This window comes from Ascaphus truei, chromosome 3, assembly GCF_040206685.1.
Source record: "Ascaphus truei isolate aAscTru1 chromosome 3, aAscTru1.hap1, whole genome shotgun sequence".
NCBI classification, from domain to species: domain Eukaryota; kingdom Metazoa; phylum Chordata; class Amphibia; order Anura; family Ascaphidae; genus Ascaphus; species Ascaphus truei.
Window position 1 is genome coordinate 237,389,856 of NC_134485.1, and position 16,079 is coordinate 237,405,934.

A 16,079-nucleotide genomic window follows, 5' to 3' on the forward strand; every position below is an offset into this window, starting at 1 on the left:
TTGGATAGGTGATTGACGAAATTGCTGACAAATCCACACCAAACTTAAAATTGCAGTTTTTTTTAATTTTTTTATTTATCCTAACATATTGTCTGAAATGTGCCATTTGCTTTGGGCACCCTGTAGACCTCAAGAAATAATGCTAGTGGGAAATAAATGAGGTATTTTTCTAAAATGAAAACAGACTGATTTTGCTACTATATCCGGATATCACCTCGGATGACTATGGCATAAATGGATCTAGAGCACCACAGCATTTGCTTGCACACTCGCGTGTGAGAACGTGTCTCGCAGTGTAGCCAGATTAGTCAAGTCGTAGACTCCGTTTCAATTGTTGACTTCTGGATGCAGATTCAATTTTGAGAGAGAAACAGAAACAGTGAAAGGCAACGCCAGAACCATTCCCTTTTATATACTAGTAACTAGTTTGTAAAGAGCTTTTAAAAATGCATAAGCATTTTACCTGGATTATTGTCAGAGCTGACCTCGTCTTCCCTTATCATGTGGAAGAATCAGTGTCTGGCACAGTCAGTCAGTCTTGATGACTGCAGGGGATTTTCCCATTTTTACTAAAATCCTTGTGTACACTAGCATTTTTTTTGTAGCCCTTAGCTAGTGGACACATCAAAGCTGATCTGAGCTCATGCTATTAAGTTCTGCAGTGAGATTTAAAAGTAGAGTCGAGTTCAAGGAGGTTAGTGAGGAAAACACGAGGAACACAATTGCAAATTACAAACACTGCTCTTCTTGTCATTTATCAACTGTTTTTATGGCAGGTTTGTGAACTTCAGCATTTTTTTTTTTATAATAATATAATTCACCACCCCATTTTTTTTCTTTACTAGGTCAAAGAAGTTCTTTAGTTTTATAGAAGGCTGCCTTGTGAAAAATTACACGCAACGCCCTCCAACAGAACAACTGCTTAAGCATCCCTTTATAAGAGATCAGCCAAACGAGCGCCAAGTCAGAATCCAGCTCAAGGATCACATAGACAGAACCAGGAAGAAGAGAGGCGAGAAAGGTAGGTGGTCCTGTTTCATTCCAGCCTTCTGTCACTGATAAATTAAAACATGATTGCTTGATTCTTTTCTGGCCAAATTTCACCCGTGGCTCACTTTGTTAATTTGACGGCTGTTACATTCATTAGGCATTTATAACGGCAGAAGCTTTTTCATTGTTTTCATCTCTACCTCGTACACAAAAGCATTACTTCCACACTGAAATGACACTCAAATAACTAGCTGAGTCCAATTAAGGGCCATTGTAGCATTATCTGAATTTTATTTCAAGTGCTGCGCTTGTCCCATGTGTTTGTAGAGAGATGAGCAGAATCCTTGTTTTTCTAATGGCTCAATGTGACTTGGGAAATCGGGCAATCAAAGCCTATTCTGGTTCTAGGCTACACATGCAGAGTGTCTGGCACAAATCATGCAACCTGGTACTCTTTACAAGCAGTACTGTTACATGTAAGATAAAGACAAGTTTTAGTGCTGTTTAGAGTCTTCTTTTGCTGGGAATTTGTAGTAACTGTAACCTCACCAAGTAAGGCACAAAAAGGTCTTTGAGAAGAACAGTTCAGCCAGTATATCCTCTTCTGCTAAATGAAATCACCAGCATACGCTGGGGTTTGTATGTGCTAGTTTTCCAAGTGGCAGTAACTATAATGTAGATTTTATGCAGTGTTCCATATCTAAAAGCATTGTGTAAGGCTTTTCAATAAAACTCACACTTGAGATTGTGAGAAAAAACATCCCTGCATTTCAAACCTTCAAACCTTCACATCTGAAAATCAACACTTTTAATACTATTTTTTTTCTTGTGTTATGTCTTTTGTACTATGTCTGTAAAGCTCTTTGTATATGATTGATCTATATCTATATAATTGAAAATTGTGAGATTAGTAGATGTGGTGAATCTGATTGGTCCGTGGGTCTGCCCGCCCTCCCCCCCGACTCTCATTGGCCAAGAGGTATGCTCCACTGTGACACACACATACACACACACAGACATTGGTCCCTGTGTCTGCCCGCCCATAGTCAGCCTCCCACATGACTCTCATTGGCCAAAAGGTACAGTGACATCACCTACTCCACTGTGACACACACATATACACACATACTGCCACAGACTCTCACCATACCTCCTGAAACTGTCACCCCCCTGCGGATTCACACACTGACCTTGGTAAGTGTAACCCACTTTCCAACCCCCTCACCCACAGCTCACCGCCCTGCTGGCTCCTCCCCACCATCACCCCCCTCACCCACAGCTCACCTCCCCGCTGGCTCTCCCCCCACCATCACCCCCCCCCCCTCACCTCCCGGCGCACCTTCCCTCCTCCCGGCGCCCTTAACCCTGCTTGGCCACATGGGGGAAGCGTGGCTGTCTGTCCCCTGGGGTGGCCGGTGTGGGGGGGAAAACACTGGGAGCCTCCAGCCTTCCCCCGCGCGTGCCTCCAGCCTTCACACAAGCAACACCAATACGGTAGCTGCCACCGGCTCACCCGCCTCCCCCATAACCCCCCCTGACCCGCAGCTTACCTTCCCCATCGGCACGCCTTCCACCTTCAGCGGACTCCCTTCACGAACGGTACAACTTACCGACCGCTCCGCACTACTCCACCGTGTCGGACGCCACAATATTAAAATGGCGCTACACCCTCCATCACCCTTACCGCACGATTTCAACTGTGCACCCCTCTTACCCTATAATAAATATAGCCTTCTCTGACGTTGACCTGACCTGCCTTTTACTCTTTTAGCAGCCACCAAAAATGGAAACACACAACCTTTTATACCACCACCCCCCCATTTAAAAACCACACCAACCTCCCATTCGACTTCCACCCCCCCTCCACTTCCCACCCCCCGGTGGGGGGACACGGGGACCCTCCAGCCTTCCCACAACCCACAACAATGCTGTAGCTGCCGCCGGCTCACCCCCCTCACTCGCAGCTTACCTTCCCCTCGGCGCGCCTTCCCCCTTCAACAGGGGGGAGCAGGGCAGTGGCGGCCGCGCGGGACATGCCCTTCCCTCCGGTCACCATGCCCACGGCGCTCCCCGGGAGATGGCCACGGGGGGAGGGGCAGAGCAGCCTGTTCCGATCGCCGGCCATTCCACAGTCCCCCCCCCCTCCTGTCCACTGTCCCCCCCCTCCTGTCCACTGTCCCCCCTGTCCTGTCCACTGTGCCCCCCCTCCTGTCCACTGTGCCCCCCCTCCTGTCCACTGTGCCCCCCCTCCTGTCCACTGTGTCCCCCTGTCCTGTCCACGGTGCCCCCCCCTCCTGTCCACTGTGTCCCCCTGTCCTGTCCACTGCCCCCCCCTCCTGTCCTGTCCACTGCCCCCCCTCCTGTCCTGTCCACTGCCCCCCCCTCGTGTCCTGTCCACTGCCCCCCCTCCTTTCCTGTCCACTGCCCCCCCCTCCTTTCCTGTCCACTGTCCCCCCCTCCTGTCCACTGTCCCCCCCTCCTGTCCACTGCCCCCCCCCTCCTGTCCACTGTCCCCCCCGCTCCTGTCCTCCCGTCCTTTCCACTGCCCCCCCCCTCCTGTCCTTTGCACTGCCCCCTCTTGTCCTGTCCACTGTCCCCCCCCCCCCTCCTGTCCGGGCAACACCGGGTCTCTCAGCTAGTACTATATAAAAACCTGCATACGTACATTCATGCATGCATGAGAAAAAACAAATAGGTAGCGCTATATCCCACAGTGAGCTGGCAGCCGGTGATATAACCCTGACCCCTAGTCAGGCTATAGAAGTGGAAAAGAAGTTATATCAGTGGCGCTCAACACTGTAATGATCAAAGCAATTCTAATAGATATTATAAAATATATATTATAAAATATACAACCAGAGCCACGGAAACCGCCCGTCCGATTGGATGCTCCACGTGGTAAGGGTAAACATGTAAATATACAAAGAAATCAAATCATAGCATAATACTGTAAAACATACACATACATAAACAAACAACACTTAACAAACGCTGAGAACAACAGGTAACTACTCACAATGGCATTTAATATGGTATATCATATCAATTATGATATTAATGATATACCATATTAAATGCCATTGTGAGTAGTTACCTGTTGTTCTCAGCGTTTGTTAAGTGTTGTTTGTTTATGTATGTGTATGTTTTACAGTATTATGCTATGATTTGATTTCTTTGTATATTTACATGTTTACCCTTACCACGTGGAGCATCCAATCGGACGGGCGATTTCCGTGGCTCTGGTTGTATATTTTATAATATATATTTTATAATATCTATTAGAATTGCTTTGAACATTCATGCATGCATGATACAAGTTGTGTAGCTGTGGCTTAATAAGATTTTTTTATGGTTTGAAGATGACCCTCAAGATTGTACAGTTGTTACTCTGCCCTACAATTTCTAACGCTTAATTCCGCGCTTGTGGATTGAGCATTTATGGGTGTTCAAGTGAAGCTCAAAGTGATCTATTTTTCTATTGTGTTCCAGTAACAATGGGTACACATGAAGCGTGGATGTAACACTTACCTGTTGTTGTTTTGTCTATGTTTAGATGAAACGGAGTATGAATACAGTGGAAGTGAAGAGGAGGAAGAGGAAGTGCCTGAACAGGAAGGAGAGCCAAGGTAATCCTCATCTTGGAAGCAAGCTATTAAATAATGGAATATCCTGCTATATTGTGATGTCAAAGGGATACTATAAGCTTGATGTGCTTGCTTAAGCTGCATGTTACAAGTGTTGTTTTTATTCTTTACATTTGGGTTACTGGTAGAGACGGGCGAGTCCGCCCAAATCCATTTCCTACATTTTCTTGCATTTGTTCGCCCCCCATTTTAATGTAAAATGTGCAAATGTATTTGGCCGGTTTTAATCCGCGTGCATGCAATACGTTGGCGAATTTGTAGAATCCAATCCGCGGGTTCTTAATCAGTCGACGTACTGCTGAATCTGCGGACTGGATTCTTCAAATCCTCCCACGGGTCGCGGAATCTGCTGATTTGTATTGGCAACAATAATAAAACAAAAATATCAGCGAAACACGAATCGCCCTTTTTGAGATTGATCCGTGGACCAAAGGAACTGGCCAATCCGCTGCGGATCCAATTCCGATCAAACAATGTGCCCATCTCTAGTTATTGGATCTCTTTTGTATGGGGAAATCCAGTACAAACCATTCCACACAGTTTATAATTGTACGTTCTCTGCTGTGGTTCATAATCTTTGGCTATTTTTCTTTCTGTTTCACTCTGGACTTATTCTACAAAACATTTGTATTTTCTTAACATATTTCTGTGTTGATATAAATAATGGGGCTTTACTTCCATAGTTCATTATTGTGGCTTTAACAAATATCACCTAGCTCAATGACCGCATAGAATATGCAGAGATGCAATTGTGTGGAGCTGGGAGGGCTCCTACACAGTAGCTGCAAGGAGTTTGAGTGGTTTCCATCTTACCATCAATACCCTGGAAGCACAAGCGCGGTTTCAACCTTTTCTACATTCCGTAATTTTGTGTTGGTTGTACTTTTAATTCTGTGCATATCTCGTCACGCTTGTGTTTCATACTCCTTTTTGCTTAATATGCATATAGCAAGTAAACTTTCTACTTAATCTGTGCCCTTGTCCCTTGCAGCCAGGGGGATTTAATATGTAATATATTCACCCACTAATGTACAATTTGAATATGTACCAGTAGCAAGTACTATGCGCAGTGTAGCCAATGTTGAGTTTTCTTTTCCCAATCTGAATTCACCAGTATTGCTCTTTCAGCTCTATTGTTAATGTGCCTGGGGAATCCACACTAAGACGTGATTTCCTGAGACTCCAGCAGGAGAACAAGGAGCGCTCTGAGGCCTTGCGGAGGCAACAGCTACTGCAGGAGCAACAACTCAGAGAGCAGGAGGAATACAAGAGACAGCTCCTGGCAGAGAGACAGAAGCGCATAGAGCAGCAGAAAGAGCAAAGAAGGCGGCTTGAAGAGGTACAAAACCACAGAATAATAGAGACGACACCCTCACGTTACGTTTTTGGGGCCTTCTCAAAATTGCATCTTTTCTTTGTTGGGGAGACTCCTTTATTGATCGATCTTTTTGGGCCAAAGACCTCTGCAAAATAGCGGTTATAGGGGGTCCTTGACCATTATGGTATCAATATATGATGGACAAAAGGGGATATATACATATCTTTACACATTGAACTTTTAGTAAACCATTCGAATAAAAATAGTCACAATTAAAGAAAATTGGGAAATAGCATAAAAATCTGAACAAACAATTCTTCTTGATAGTTGAGGTACTGTGCAACAATTCATGACTTTAAAGAACTATGAATGTAGCAGGGATAGATAAAAAGAATGCATGTTTTGGAGCATTTTCTATAAGTAGGGATTCCAGCTTTTTACATTAAACCGAAACACATTGAACAAATGCCACTCATCAGTCATCCTTTTCACTTCGACTTCTGCTTAAAACCTATAAAAAAACAAAATGAAATTGTACATAATTTCCTATTGTGTTCCACTTCCTGTGGCAGCTTGGCTACAGGTAGGACACAAAGGTAACACAAGAAGAGACTGAAAACTGAAAAAAAATGCACTAATATAGAACAAATTCAAATGTCTCATTTGTGTTTCACTGATCAGCACTATTTATTTTTTTGTAAAAAAAAACACAGGAAAATAAAAACAAAATAAACACCGATTTTAACAAAGCATAAACACAGAAAACCAGAATCCTATGTATACCTTTTCAAAGTAATGGTTCTCAATTTACCGCTGTACCTTTTGCTTACAGACCCAAGTTCTATGGGTTCGTTTCAACATCTGGATGGTTGTCTCAGCACTGTGTCCTTTACCCTTGAACATTTCAGCGTATAGCAGCTGTTGGTGTCTGTGTGGTCATAATTACTTATGACTGGGTTGTGGGTCATGCAGATTTAATTTATTGTTACTTGTTCCATCTGTAGGAAAAAACTTTGTTTAGATAGATTGTTCTCAGGAAAACTAGATGACTTTTGTTCCCCATTTGTATTTCAACCCTTGAAATATAAACAGTTCCCGACTATTATTTAATGTTAAGAACACCGTGAATAGTCTGCCAATACGTGTGCACTGTAATATTAAGTTAAAATAATATTGGGTATCAAGTAATAATTTGGATGCTAAAGACAAATAACTAAGATTAAATGTATAGGTGCTTTGTTTTTTGTTTTAGTCCAAAATGGGAAGTGTACGTTCAGTAAATAAGGTGGTGGTAACCGTACTGTACATTACAGAGAGTGATGACTGAAAGGTTACTGCTGTATTTATGATGTAGGGCAAGCTATTTGTTATTATTTGTAACGTCTAATGTACCTACAGCATTGAAAACGGGAAAACGTTAAACTAATTTTACTCGCTCTGTAATAAGGAGAGAAATAGATTCTGAAACAGCATTTTGTCTAGTGGGAAATTGACGTGGTCCAGAGTCAAATGTTTCATTTCTTCTAGCAATTCGGTCATTATCTGTGAAGTCCATCAACTAAAATGTTCAGGTTCAAGACTGTGCTATCTGAAAGGTCTCCAATGGAAAGTGTTTGAATCTTTCTTGGATATGATTGTGGCCTTTAAGGGGTTTATCTATCGCAGGTTCTGTTTTCGGAGGGAAATCCCCATAGACAGGCACTTCGGCGGTTGTAGGCCCTAAGAGTAAGAGACATTTGTGGAAGAAACCTAAATCTGACTGAAATGGAATGGGCAATGCTACAGCCAAGAGGTCAGCACAGCACTGATGTACATGCATCATAGCTAGGCTAATTATCCTACTTAAATTGGACTCCTACATAGGTTTTAGACAATACTTAAAAATGTTTTGTGACCAGTGCTGGGGCTTCCCACTTTAACAACCTAAATAAATACAAAAACATTCCATGTATCCTTATTTTTATTTCTGGATGAAAAAAATAAATATCCTGCACATACAAGCTTATATATATATATATATATATATATAACTGAAAATCTTGGTTGTGAGTATCAGTAGACCATTTGATTGGTCCGTTGGTCTGCCCGCTCTCCCTCGGATCTCATTGGCCGGTGTGTCTCGCCCCCCCACGGCTCTCATTGGCCGGTGCGCTCTAACCCAGGGCTCCCCAATCCCCAGGCACACTGCTGCTGGTGCCTGAGGTGAGGAAATGCTCCCTGGTGGTGGTGGTGTCTGCTGTTGCTGCTGGGGGGAGGCTTAACTGAGACTGAGTTTTTGCGCCCCCAGCTGTGTTTTTGCCCCTCCCCCAGCTCCGTTTTTGCCCCTCCCCCAGCTCCGTTTTTGCCCCTCCCCCAGCTCCGTTTTTGCCCCCACCCTCAGCTCCGTTTTTGCCCCGCCAGCTCCGTTTTTGCCGCCTCTGCTCCGTTTTTGCCCCCCCCGCTCCGTTTTTGCCCCCCAGCTGCTGCTCTGTTTTTCCCTCCCAGCTCCGTTTATGCACTCCCCCAGCTCCGTTTATGCACTCCCCCAGCTCCGTTTATGCACTCCCCCAGCTCCGTTTATGCACCCCCCAGCTCCGTTTATGCACCCCCCCGCTCCGTTTTTGCCCCCCCTCAGCTCTGTTTTTGCCCCCCCGACACTCACTGACACCCACAGTGACTCCCCTTTCCCCCCTGCCTTTTCCCTCCCAGCCCCTGCCTTCCCCCCTCGCCCCTGCCTTACCCCCCCGCCCCTGCCTTCCCCCAGCCCCTGCCATACCCCCCCACCCCTGCCTTCTGACCCTGCCTTCCCCCCGCCCCTGCCTTCTGACCCTGCCTTCCCCCCCAGCCCCTGCCTTCCCCCCCCCAGCCCCTGCCTTCCCCGCCCAGCCCCTGCCTTACCCGCCCAGCCCCTGCCAGCCCCTGCCTTCCCCGCCTTCCCCCTGCCTTCCTTCTGCCCCTGCCTTCCCCCCCAGCCCCTGCCTTCCCCCCCCGCCACTGCCTTCCCCCCCCTGCCACTGCCTTCCCCCTGCCACTGCCTTCCCCCCCGGCACTGCCTTCCCCCCCCCCCACCACTGCCTTCCCCCCCCACCCACCACTGCCTTTCCCCCCCTGCCACTGCCTTCCCCCCCTGCCACTGCCTTCCCCCCCCTGCCACTGCCTTCCCCCAGCCCCTGCCTTCCCGCCCCTGCCTCCCCCCCAGCCCCTGCCTTCCCCCCCAGCCCCTGCCTTCCCCCCCCAGCCCCGCCTTCCCACCGCCCCTTACCTCCTGCCCCTGCCTCCCCCCGCCCCTGCCTTCCTCCCCCGCCCCTGCCTTCCTCCCCAGCCCCTGCCTTCCCCCCCAGCCCCTGCCTTCCCCCCCGCCACTGCCTCCCCCCCCGCCACTGCCTTCCCCCCCCACCACTGCCTTCCCCCCCTGCCCCTGCCTTCCCCCCCCTGACCCTGCCTTCCCCCTGCCTTCCCTCCCCCTGCCACTGCCTTCCCCACGCCACTACCTTCCCCCCGCCTTCCCTGCCACTGCCTTCCCCCCTGCCTTCCCCCCCCAGCCCCTGCCTTCCCCCCCCAGCCCCTGCCTTCCCCCCCCAGCCCCTGCCGCCCTCCGCCCCTGCCGCCCTCCGCCCCTGCCGCCCTCCGCCCCTGCCTTACCCCCCCCCGCTGTACACCCTCCCACCCCTCACCCACCTGCCATCCGCCTCCCGCCTCTGCCTTTCACCCAGCTGCCACACGCACTCCCGTCGCCCTCCCACCTCTGCCTTTCACCCTACCGCCTCCCGCCCCTGCCTTTCACTCTCCCGCCCCCGCCTTTCACCCTCCCGCCCCTGCCTTTCACCCACCCGCCGCACTCCCGCCTCTCACCCACCCGTCTCTGCCTTTCACCCACCCGCCACACTTGACACACACCCGCCGCCTCTCACCCACCCGACACACTCTACACACACACCCGCCGCACCGACATCACTGACCAGCCGCCGCCCGCATTCACCAGACACCCGCCGCCTCACACCCTAGCGGGACCCCCACCCACAGCCAGCACTCGCTACCCTCCCGCCACCCGTACTGAACACCCACCCGCCGCCTCACACCCTAGCGGGACACACACCTCACATTTTTACATCACTTATGTCACCAAAATATACATTGTACTGTGGTGTGTTTACAATAAACCATTTTTAAACAACATCGTATTGCATATTCTTCCATGTTTCTTTTCAACATTATTATACAACCTTTCCACCAAATAGTCATCCTATTGTTCCCCTATTTATACATAACACTACCTATTATGGATTTACATCCTGGGCAACGCCGGGTATATCAGCTAGTCGGTTATAAAAAAGTCACTTATCTATGTGCGTTAAAATGCTGGACTTCATGTTGCTCTCCTGCTGTAATCTTTGCAGTGGTAGTTTTGAACTCTGCTGTAGTACATAAATAGGCATGTAAGCATTTTAAAATATCATGCTATTGCTGATGGACAGGTGGGTGGCTAACATTGTCCATTACTGACATTGTGCAGTTAATAAAATGTCTACTATTACTTATCAATGGTTCAGGACATAACTGCAGCAGACTGCACATTGAAAAATGAATCGCAGATATTACTATACTACAAGTTTGTTTATCCCAGTAAAGTATATATGCCAGGCACTTAGGATCCTGTAAACTTGGCAATGAGGCCCAAGAGGATAGTGGGAGGAAGGTAGTAGGAGTAGGGAACACTTGGAAAACCATGTATTTCTCATTTAATTTGGCACACAGACAATAGCACATTGAAATACTATACATTTAGTTTAAAGGGAAGTCTGCTGTTAGTTATTATATAACGAGTGAGAAAAAAGCAGCTGTAAATTTGTGTTACAGAAAAGAAACCCACAAATCACGGATCTGCTTAGTTTTCAATACCCTTGTGCTATTCAAGTTGTAGCAGTGCTGCTTTAACGCGTTTGTTTTTTGATGGGTAACTCGGCGTATGACGTTCAAGCCAATGGGGAGCTGAAAGATTGGAACATGGATAGGTGAAAAAAATAGCCAGCCACCTTTCATTGTAGCAGGTATAGGGACTTGGATGTCACACCCATTTTGGGCTTTTAGTATGACTGTAATCCGTGGTTATGGGCTTTTTGATACTTCCAATTACTCTGCTGATCAGCATTGTCCTCCTTTCTCCACCAGCAACAAAGAAGAGAGCGCGAGTCTCGGCGGCAGCAAGAGCGGGAGCAGAGACGCAGAGAGCAAGAAGAGAAAAAGAGAATGGAGGAGATGGAAAGGAGACGTAAAGAGGAGGAAGAGCGGAGAAGAGCTGAGGAAGAGAAAAGAAGAGTGGAGCGAGAACAGGTGAGTAACATGGTTATTAACTGGTAGACTAGTTCTGAATTATATCATTGTTTTATTTTCACTCTACCATTGCACTCCATTAAATGAGTGAATTGCAGGTGCCAAGGGTTTAACACTTTTTAAAAATATATTTAACTCCTTATTTACAAAATTAATCAGGGTCATCGTCTTCAATTCCAACCTAATCCCCTTGAACTTCCTGCCCGTATTACACCCCAGACGTACGTAACTGAATATAGATTTTTTTTTTTAAAGGAATGTAGAGTTGTGTAAATAGCCTATTTAAGTAACATCCCTGAACGTCATTAGCTGGCCATTAATGCCTCCACCGGAGAAATTAAAGGACGGGAGTTCTGTAGCCCAAGGCCTTTAACCCGAGGTGGAGTATTAATGGACAGGCAATGTCCTGTTCTGGATTATCGCTACTTTCTCTAGGTTACGTTTGTTTTGATTAGTTTACATTCCAGCGTTATTTAGATTAGCGTGACTTCTGCTCGGTACATGTAGTTTGTGTCTTCATTGTTCTCTAACTTCGTATTTTACCACATTCCACACAAAGCATGTGTAAGTCTTACATCGCAAGAATGGTGTTCATGGAAGGCTTCCATATTTACATATGAAGCTTTTGGTGTAATTTTGTATGTGCCGCGTAAGGTTTTAGCGATAGGGAATTTAGGATGGAGCCATTAGAGGAATGTATAGGTCTTTGTGTATTGTTTTACAGTGCACCCTGGTTGTTCTGTTTTTAATAATGTAAAGTCTAAATGAATGCAATGGTGGAAAATTTTGTGTGGCAGGAGTATATCCGACGACAGCTGGAAGAGGAGCAACGGCACTTGGAAATCCTTCAACAGCAGCTGCTTCAGGAGCAGGCCATGTTACTGGTAAAGCATTCTGTCTATGGGGCTGCAGCTAGCGAGTTGTAAGGTCAGCCTTGTTCAAGCACAGCTGCACAAGCTGTATAAACAATTTGCTGGTTTTAAGAGGTGGTTTATCAGAAGCGCAGATTGACAACCACAGATACATACAGCATTTTTGTTCATGCATGCATGTACTTTTTCTAAGTCCGTTTTCCAGCTTTGGAGAGAGAAATGTGTTTGTGGGAACACAAACCAAAGTATTCCTATTTTTGGCACACTCGTGATATGATGAATATGCTAGATAAAACTTCCCGTTTAATTGTCAACCTTTTATTTAAAAAAAAAAGAAGAAACTAGAAAACAGAACATACATAATAATGTAAAGTTGCTTCAGTGTGCAATTTTGAAGTGATTAATTATGTATCAGTTCAACTACTAAAAACTCATTTGTTCCAGGTGTGGTTATTAACTCTTAGTAGCACATATAATGTACACTAATGCTATCTGGAAGCTCTGTAAATATAGTGGGCAGTGGGAAATATTTATAATGTATGCTTATTATTTGTGTAAAAAAATATACTAACCATACATGTATACCCATATGTACTTGAATGACGCACCCGATACGCATTTCGCTAACTTGCTCAGCTTCTTCAGGGGTAGCGCAAGTCTGTTTCCAAAGTGTCTTTTATAGTCTCCGGTTGTCATGGCAACCTGTTTTCTTGTATATTGTTGCTATGGTATCAATCTCAAAGACCCGATTCTACAGTTTGTGTGGGTGTTCTAACCCAAAATATATACTAATATTTATGTATACAGTACATATATTTATATGGCTGATATATTTAAATGAATAACCAAAATAGATATTGATGTGCACATTTTCTATATGTCATCAATATAGACTCTGTGAAGTTAAGGTTATTAAAAACACTTGAGTATATTATAATAAGTATCTAGAGTATATTTGCTTGTACTATTTTTTTTTTTTTTTGGCAAGGATGCTGAAAACACTGGAATGCCCTATTGTGTCCAGAATCCACAATCTCACCAAGAAAATGAGCCCCTACATTGATATGGTCCTTAGAACATTTGTGACAGCACTGCCTTCATATGTCAAGGTTACAAAGGATATGTACATTCAAGGCATAAGTATTGATAAAAACACTAGTTTTGTTGGTCTTGATGTTGAGTCCCTGTACACCAACATTCAACATGTTAGTTTAGGGGCTATTCAACATTTCCTCACCTCCCGAAGCTTAGACAACACTAGTCACAATTTCATATGTGACCTGAATTTCATACTTACACATGATAAAAAAAGTTATTTGATTTAAAAAATAGTTAATAAGTTCAAGGAACTTCCATAGGTACTACATGCGCCCCCATTTACGTGAGTTTGTATTTGGGGTGATGGAAGGAAACTACGTTTTTTACTGAGAAATATGTGCAATACACAAAGTATATTGATGTATAGATTACATATTCATGCTATGGAGGAGGACGAAGAATCAATTGGAGGAATTCCTCACGTCCCGGATTTCAAACTACTACAATCGCAAATTAACTGTGGAGGCAGATCATATAACCAGTGGTTGACAAATCACCAAAAAATCTGCTCGCCACACAAAAAAAATCTACTCGCCACCTAGTACTAAACGTGTGCTGCTCGGGCCAATATTTACTCGCCCGGGGGTTAAATCCACTCGCCCGGGGCGAGCAAATGTATAGGTTTGTCGAACACTGCATATAACCATTACTTTTTTTGAACTGACAATCTGTAAATCAACATATAGTTAATTAATAATCTATAGGAAGCCTACTGCTATGAATAATTACCTACGGGCTGATAGCCATCATCTGTATATTTGTAATACATGGAATACCTACAGGTCAGTTCCTGAGAATTTGGAGAAACTGTTTCCAGTTTTTATACTTGAAAAAGCAGGCACACATTATGAGTACTAGGTCCTTCCAAAGCGGATAACGTTCCAGAAATTTTAAAAGAGCTTACCACAGAGCTTTAAAAACATATAGACATGATTTACTGAAATATAAGACACCTATTGAATCCCAAAAAATAATACATGTATAACTACTTGTAATAGACAATGGAAGGGTGTGCAAAACATTGTTAAACACTGGCACTTTCTGCTTCATTATCAAGAACTAAGCGAAGTTCTAAAAATGAATCTAAATATCATGTTGGCGAGGGCTAAGAATTTAAGACATGTCATTGTTTGCAAACTCACAAACACGGGTTCGTGGATAATAAGTAGTTTATTGCCTGTACAGATTCAGAGTATGACCATACACACAAAAATCAAGAGACTCTCTGCCAAAAAAGTGTCCAAGCAGGCTTTTTATACATTTTTTTTAATTCCTTTGTTCAAAATAGGTTATTGGGCAGAATATACTAACCACTCCTTAATTCTTAAACCAATCATCTTACAGATCATTAAAGCCTGGTTTAAAACTGGATTAAAACAGCTCTCTATAGGAATCAGGTACTTGATTACTAGGAATGTGGGCGTAAACTACAGGCACAGTCGTAAATCTACTGTGAGCGAAACTCTTATTTACACCACACACACATTCTCACACACAAAATGCACACTAACAGAACAGACAAAATGGAAACAGAACATCGCCTTCAATCCTTCTCCAGAGACCCCCCCAGTCCATTTCAGTAATATCAACAGTATATTATTTTCAGCAATATTATTTCATCACATGCGTGTACACCGCTACTGCTCCAGGCCACCCAATAAAACATCGCTAGAACACACAAAAGGTTGTTTAAATGTAATAGTTTTAAAGCTTGCAATTTCATCATGCCAAGTAAATGTTTTTTTCCAGTGGGAATGGTTTAAAGCATTTTGAACTAAGACATTTTATCAATTGTAAGACACAAGGGGTCATCTACCTTGCAACATGTCTCATAAAATGTGTGGACAGGACTCGGAATCAGTTCAGAAGACTTAATTCTTGAACATATAGCTTCGATACGTAATACTTTGGATAAGCCAATCTCCCAACATGATCGGATTGGAGGGAATATTACATCCCTTAAATTTCAAGGAATAGACAATATACCGCCTAACTCAGGAGGAGCAATTGGGACAACACCCTTTTTACAAAAAGAATCAAAGTGGATTTATCTACTAGGTACTTTATCCCTCAATGGTCTAAATGAATTTAGTCTAAACCAATCATTTATAAACGGTTATCCTATTTCCTCTTCCTTCTCTTTTTGGTTTTATACGAGTCTTATAACATGACTGTTCTAATGAAAAACCACCTTGTTGGAAACTTTTTTTACTAACTAATGAATATATCAAACATAGGAATTTCTTTAAAAAAACATTAGAGGGCCTTATAAAATTTGATGGATATTTTACCACAAATTAGAATAAACATATCAATCAAGCAAAGAAACGCTAGATACAGGCATACCCCGCATTAGCGTACGCAATGGGACCGGAGCGTGTATGTAAAGCGAAAATGTACTTAAAGTGAAGCACTACCGTTTTCCACTTATCGATGCATGTACTGTACTGCAATCGTCATATACGTGCATAACTGATGTAAATAACGCATTTGTAACAGGCTCTATAGTCTCCCCGCTTGCGCACAGCTTTGGTACAGGTAGGGAGCCGGTATTGCTGTTCAGGACGTGCTGACAGGCGCATGCGTGAGCTGCCGTTTGCCTATTGGGCAATATGTACTTACTCGCGAGTGTACTTAAAGTGAGTGTACTTAAAGCAGGGTATGCCTGTACTTATAATATACTATACTCAAGTGTCTCTAATAACCTTAACTTCATAGATGCTTTGGAAACAGACCTGCGCTATACCCCGGTAGAAGCTGAGCAAGTTGGCAAAATGCGAGTCTGGTGCATCATTCAACGTCTAATGTCCGGCGTGACGTTGGATGGCACGAGGGCCGTGTTCTCAC

General features: G+C 44.6%; 1 protein-coding gene across 4 annotated transcripts in view; it reads left to right on the forward strand.

Annotated features, from left to right (window-relative positions):
• The window catches only part of MAP4K4 (mitogen-activated protein kinase kinase kinase kinase 4), a 164,005-nt gene that overhangs the window by 115,058 nt on the left and 32,868 nt on the right, over positions 1-16,079 (forward strand). For all 4 annotated transcript variants that reach the window (XM_075590401.1, XM_075590403.1, XM_075590404.1 and 1 more), the window contains exons 10-14: positions 846-1,021; positions 4,544-4,616; positions 5,763-5,973; positions 11,101-11,262; positions 12,060-12,146. In XM_075590401.1, coding sequence (XP_075446516.1) covers positions 846-1,021; positions 4,544-4,616; positions 5,763-5,973; positions 11,101-11,262; positions 12,060-12,146 — 709 coding nt within the window. The remainder of the gene's footprint in view (positions 1-845; positions 1,022-4,543; positions 4,617-5,762; positions 5,974-11,100; positions 11,263-12,059; positions 12,147-16,079) is intronic.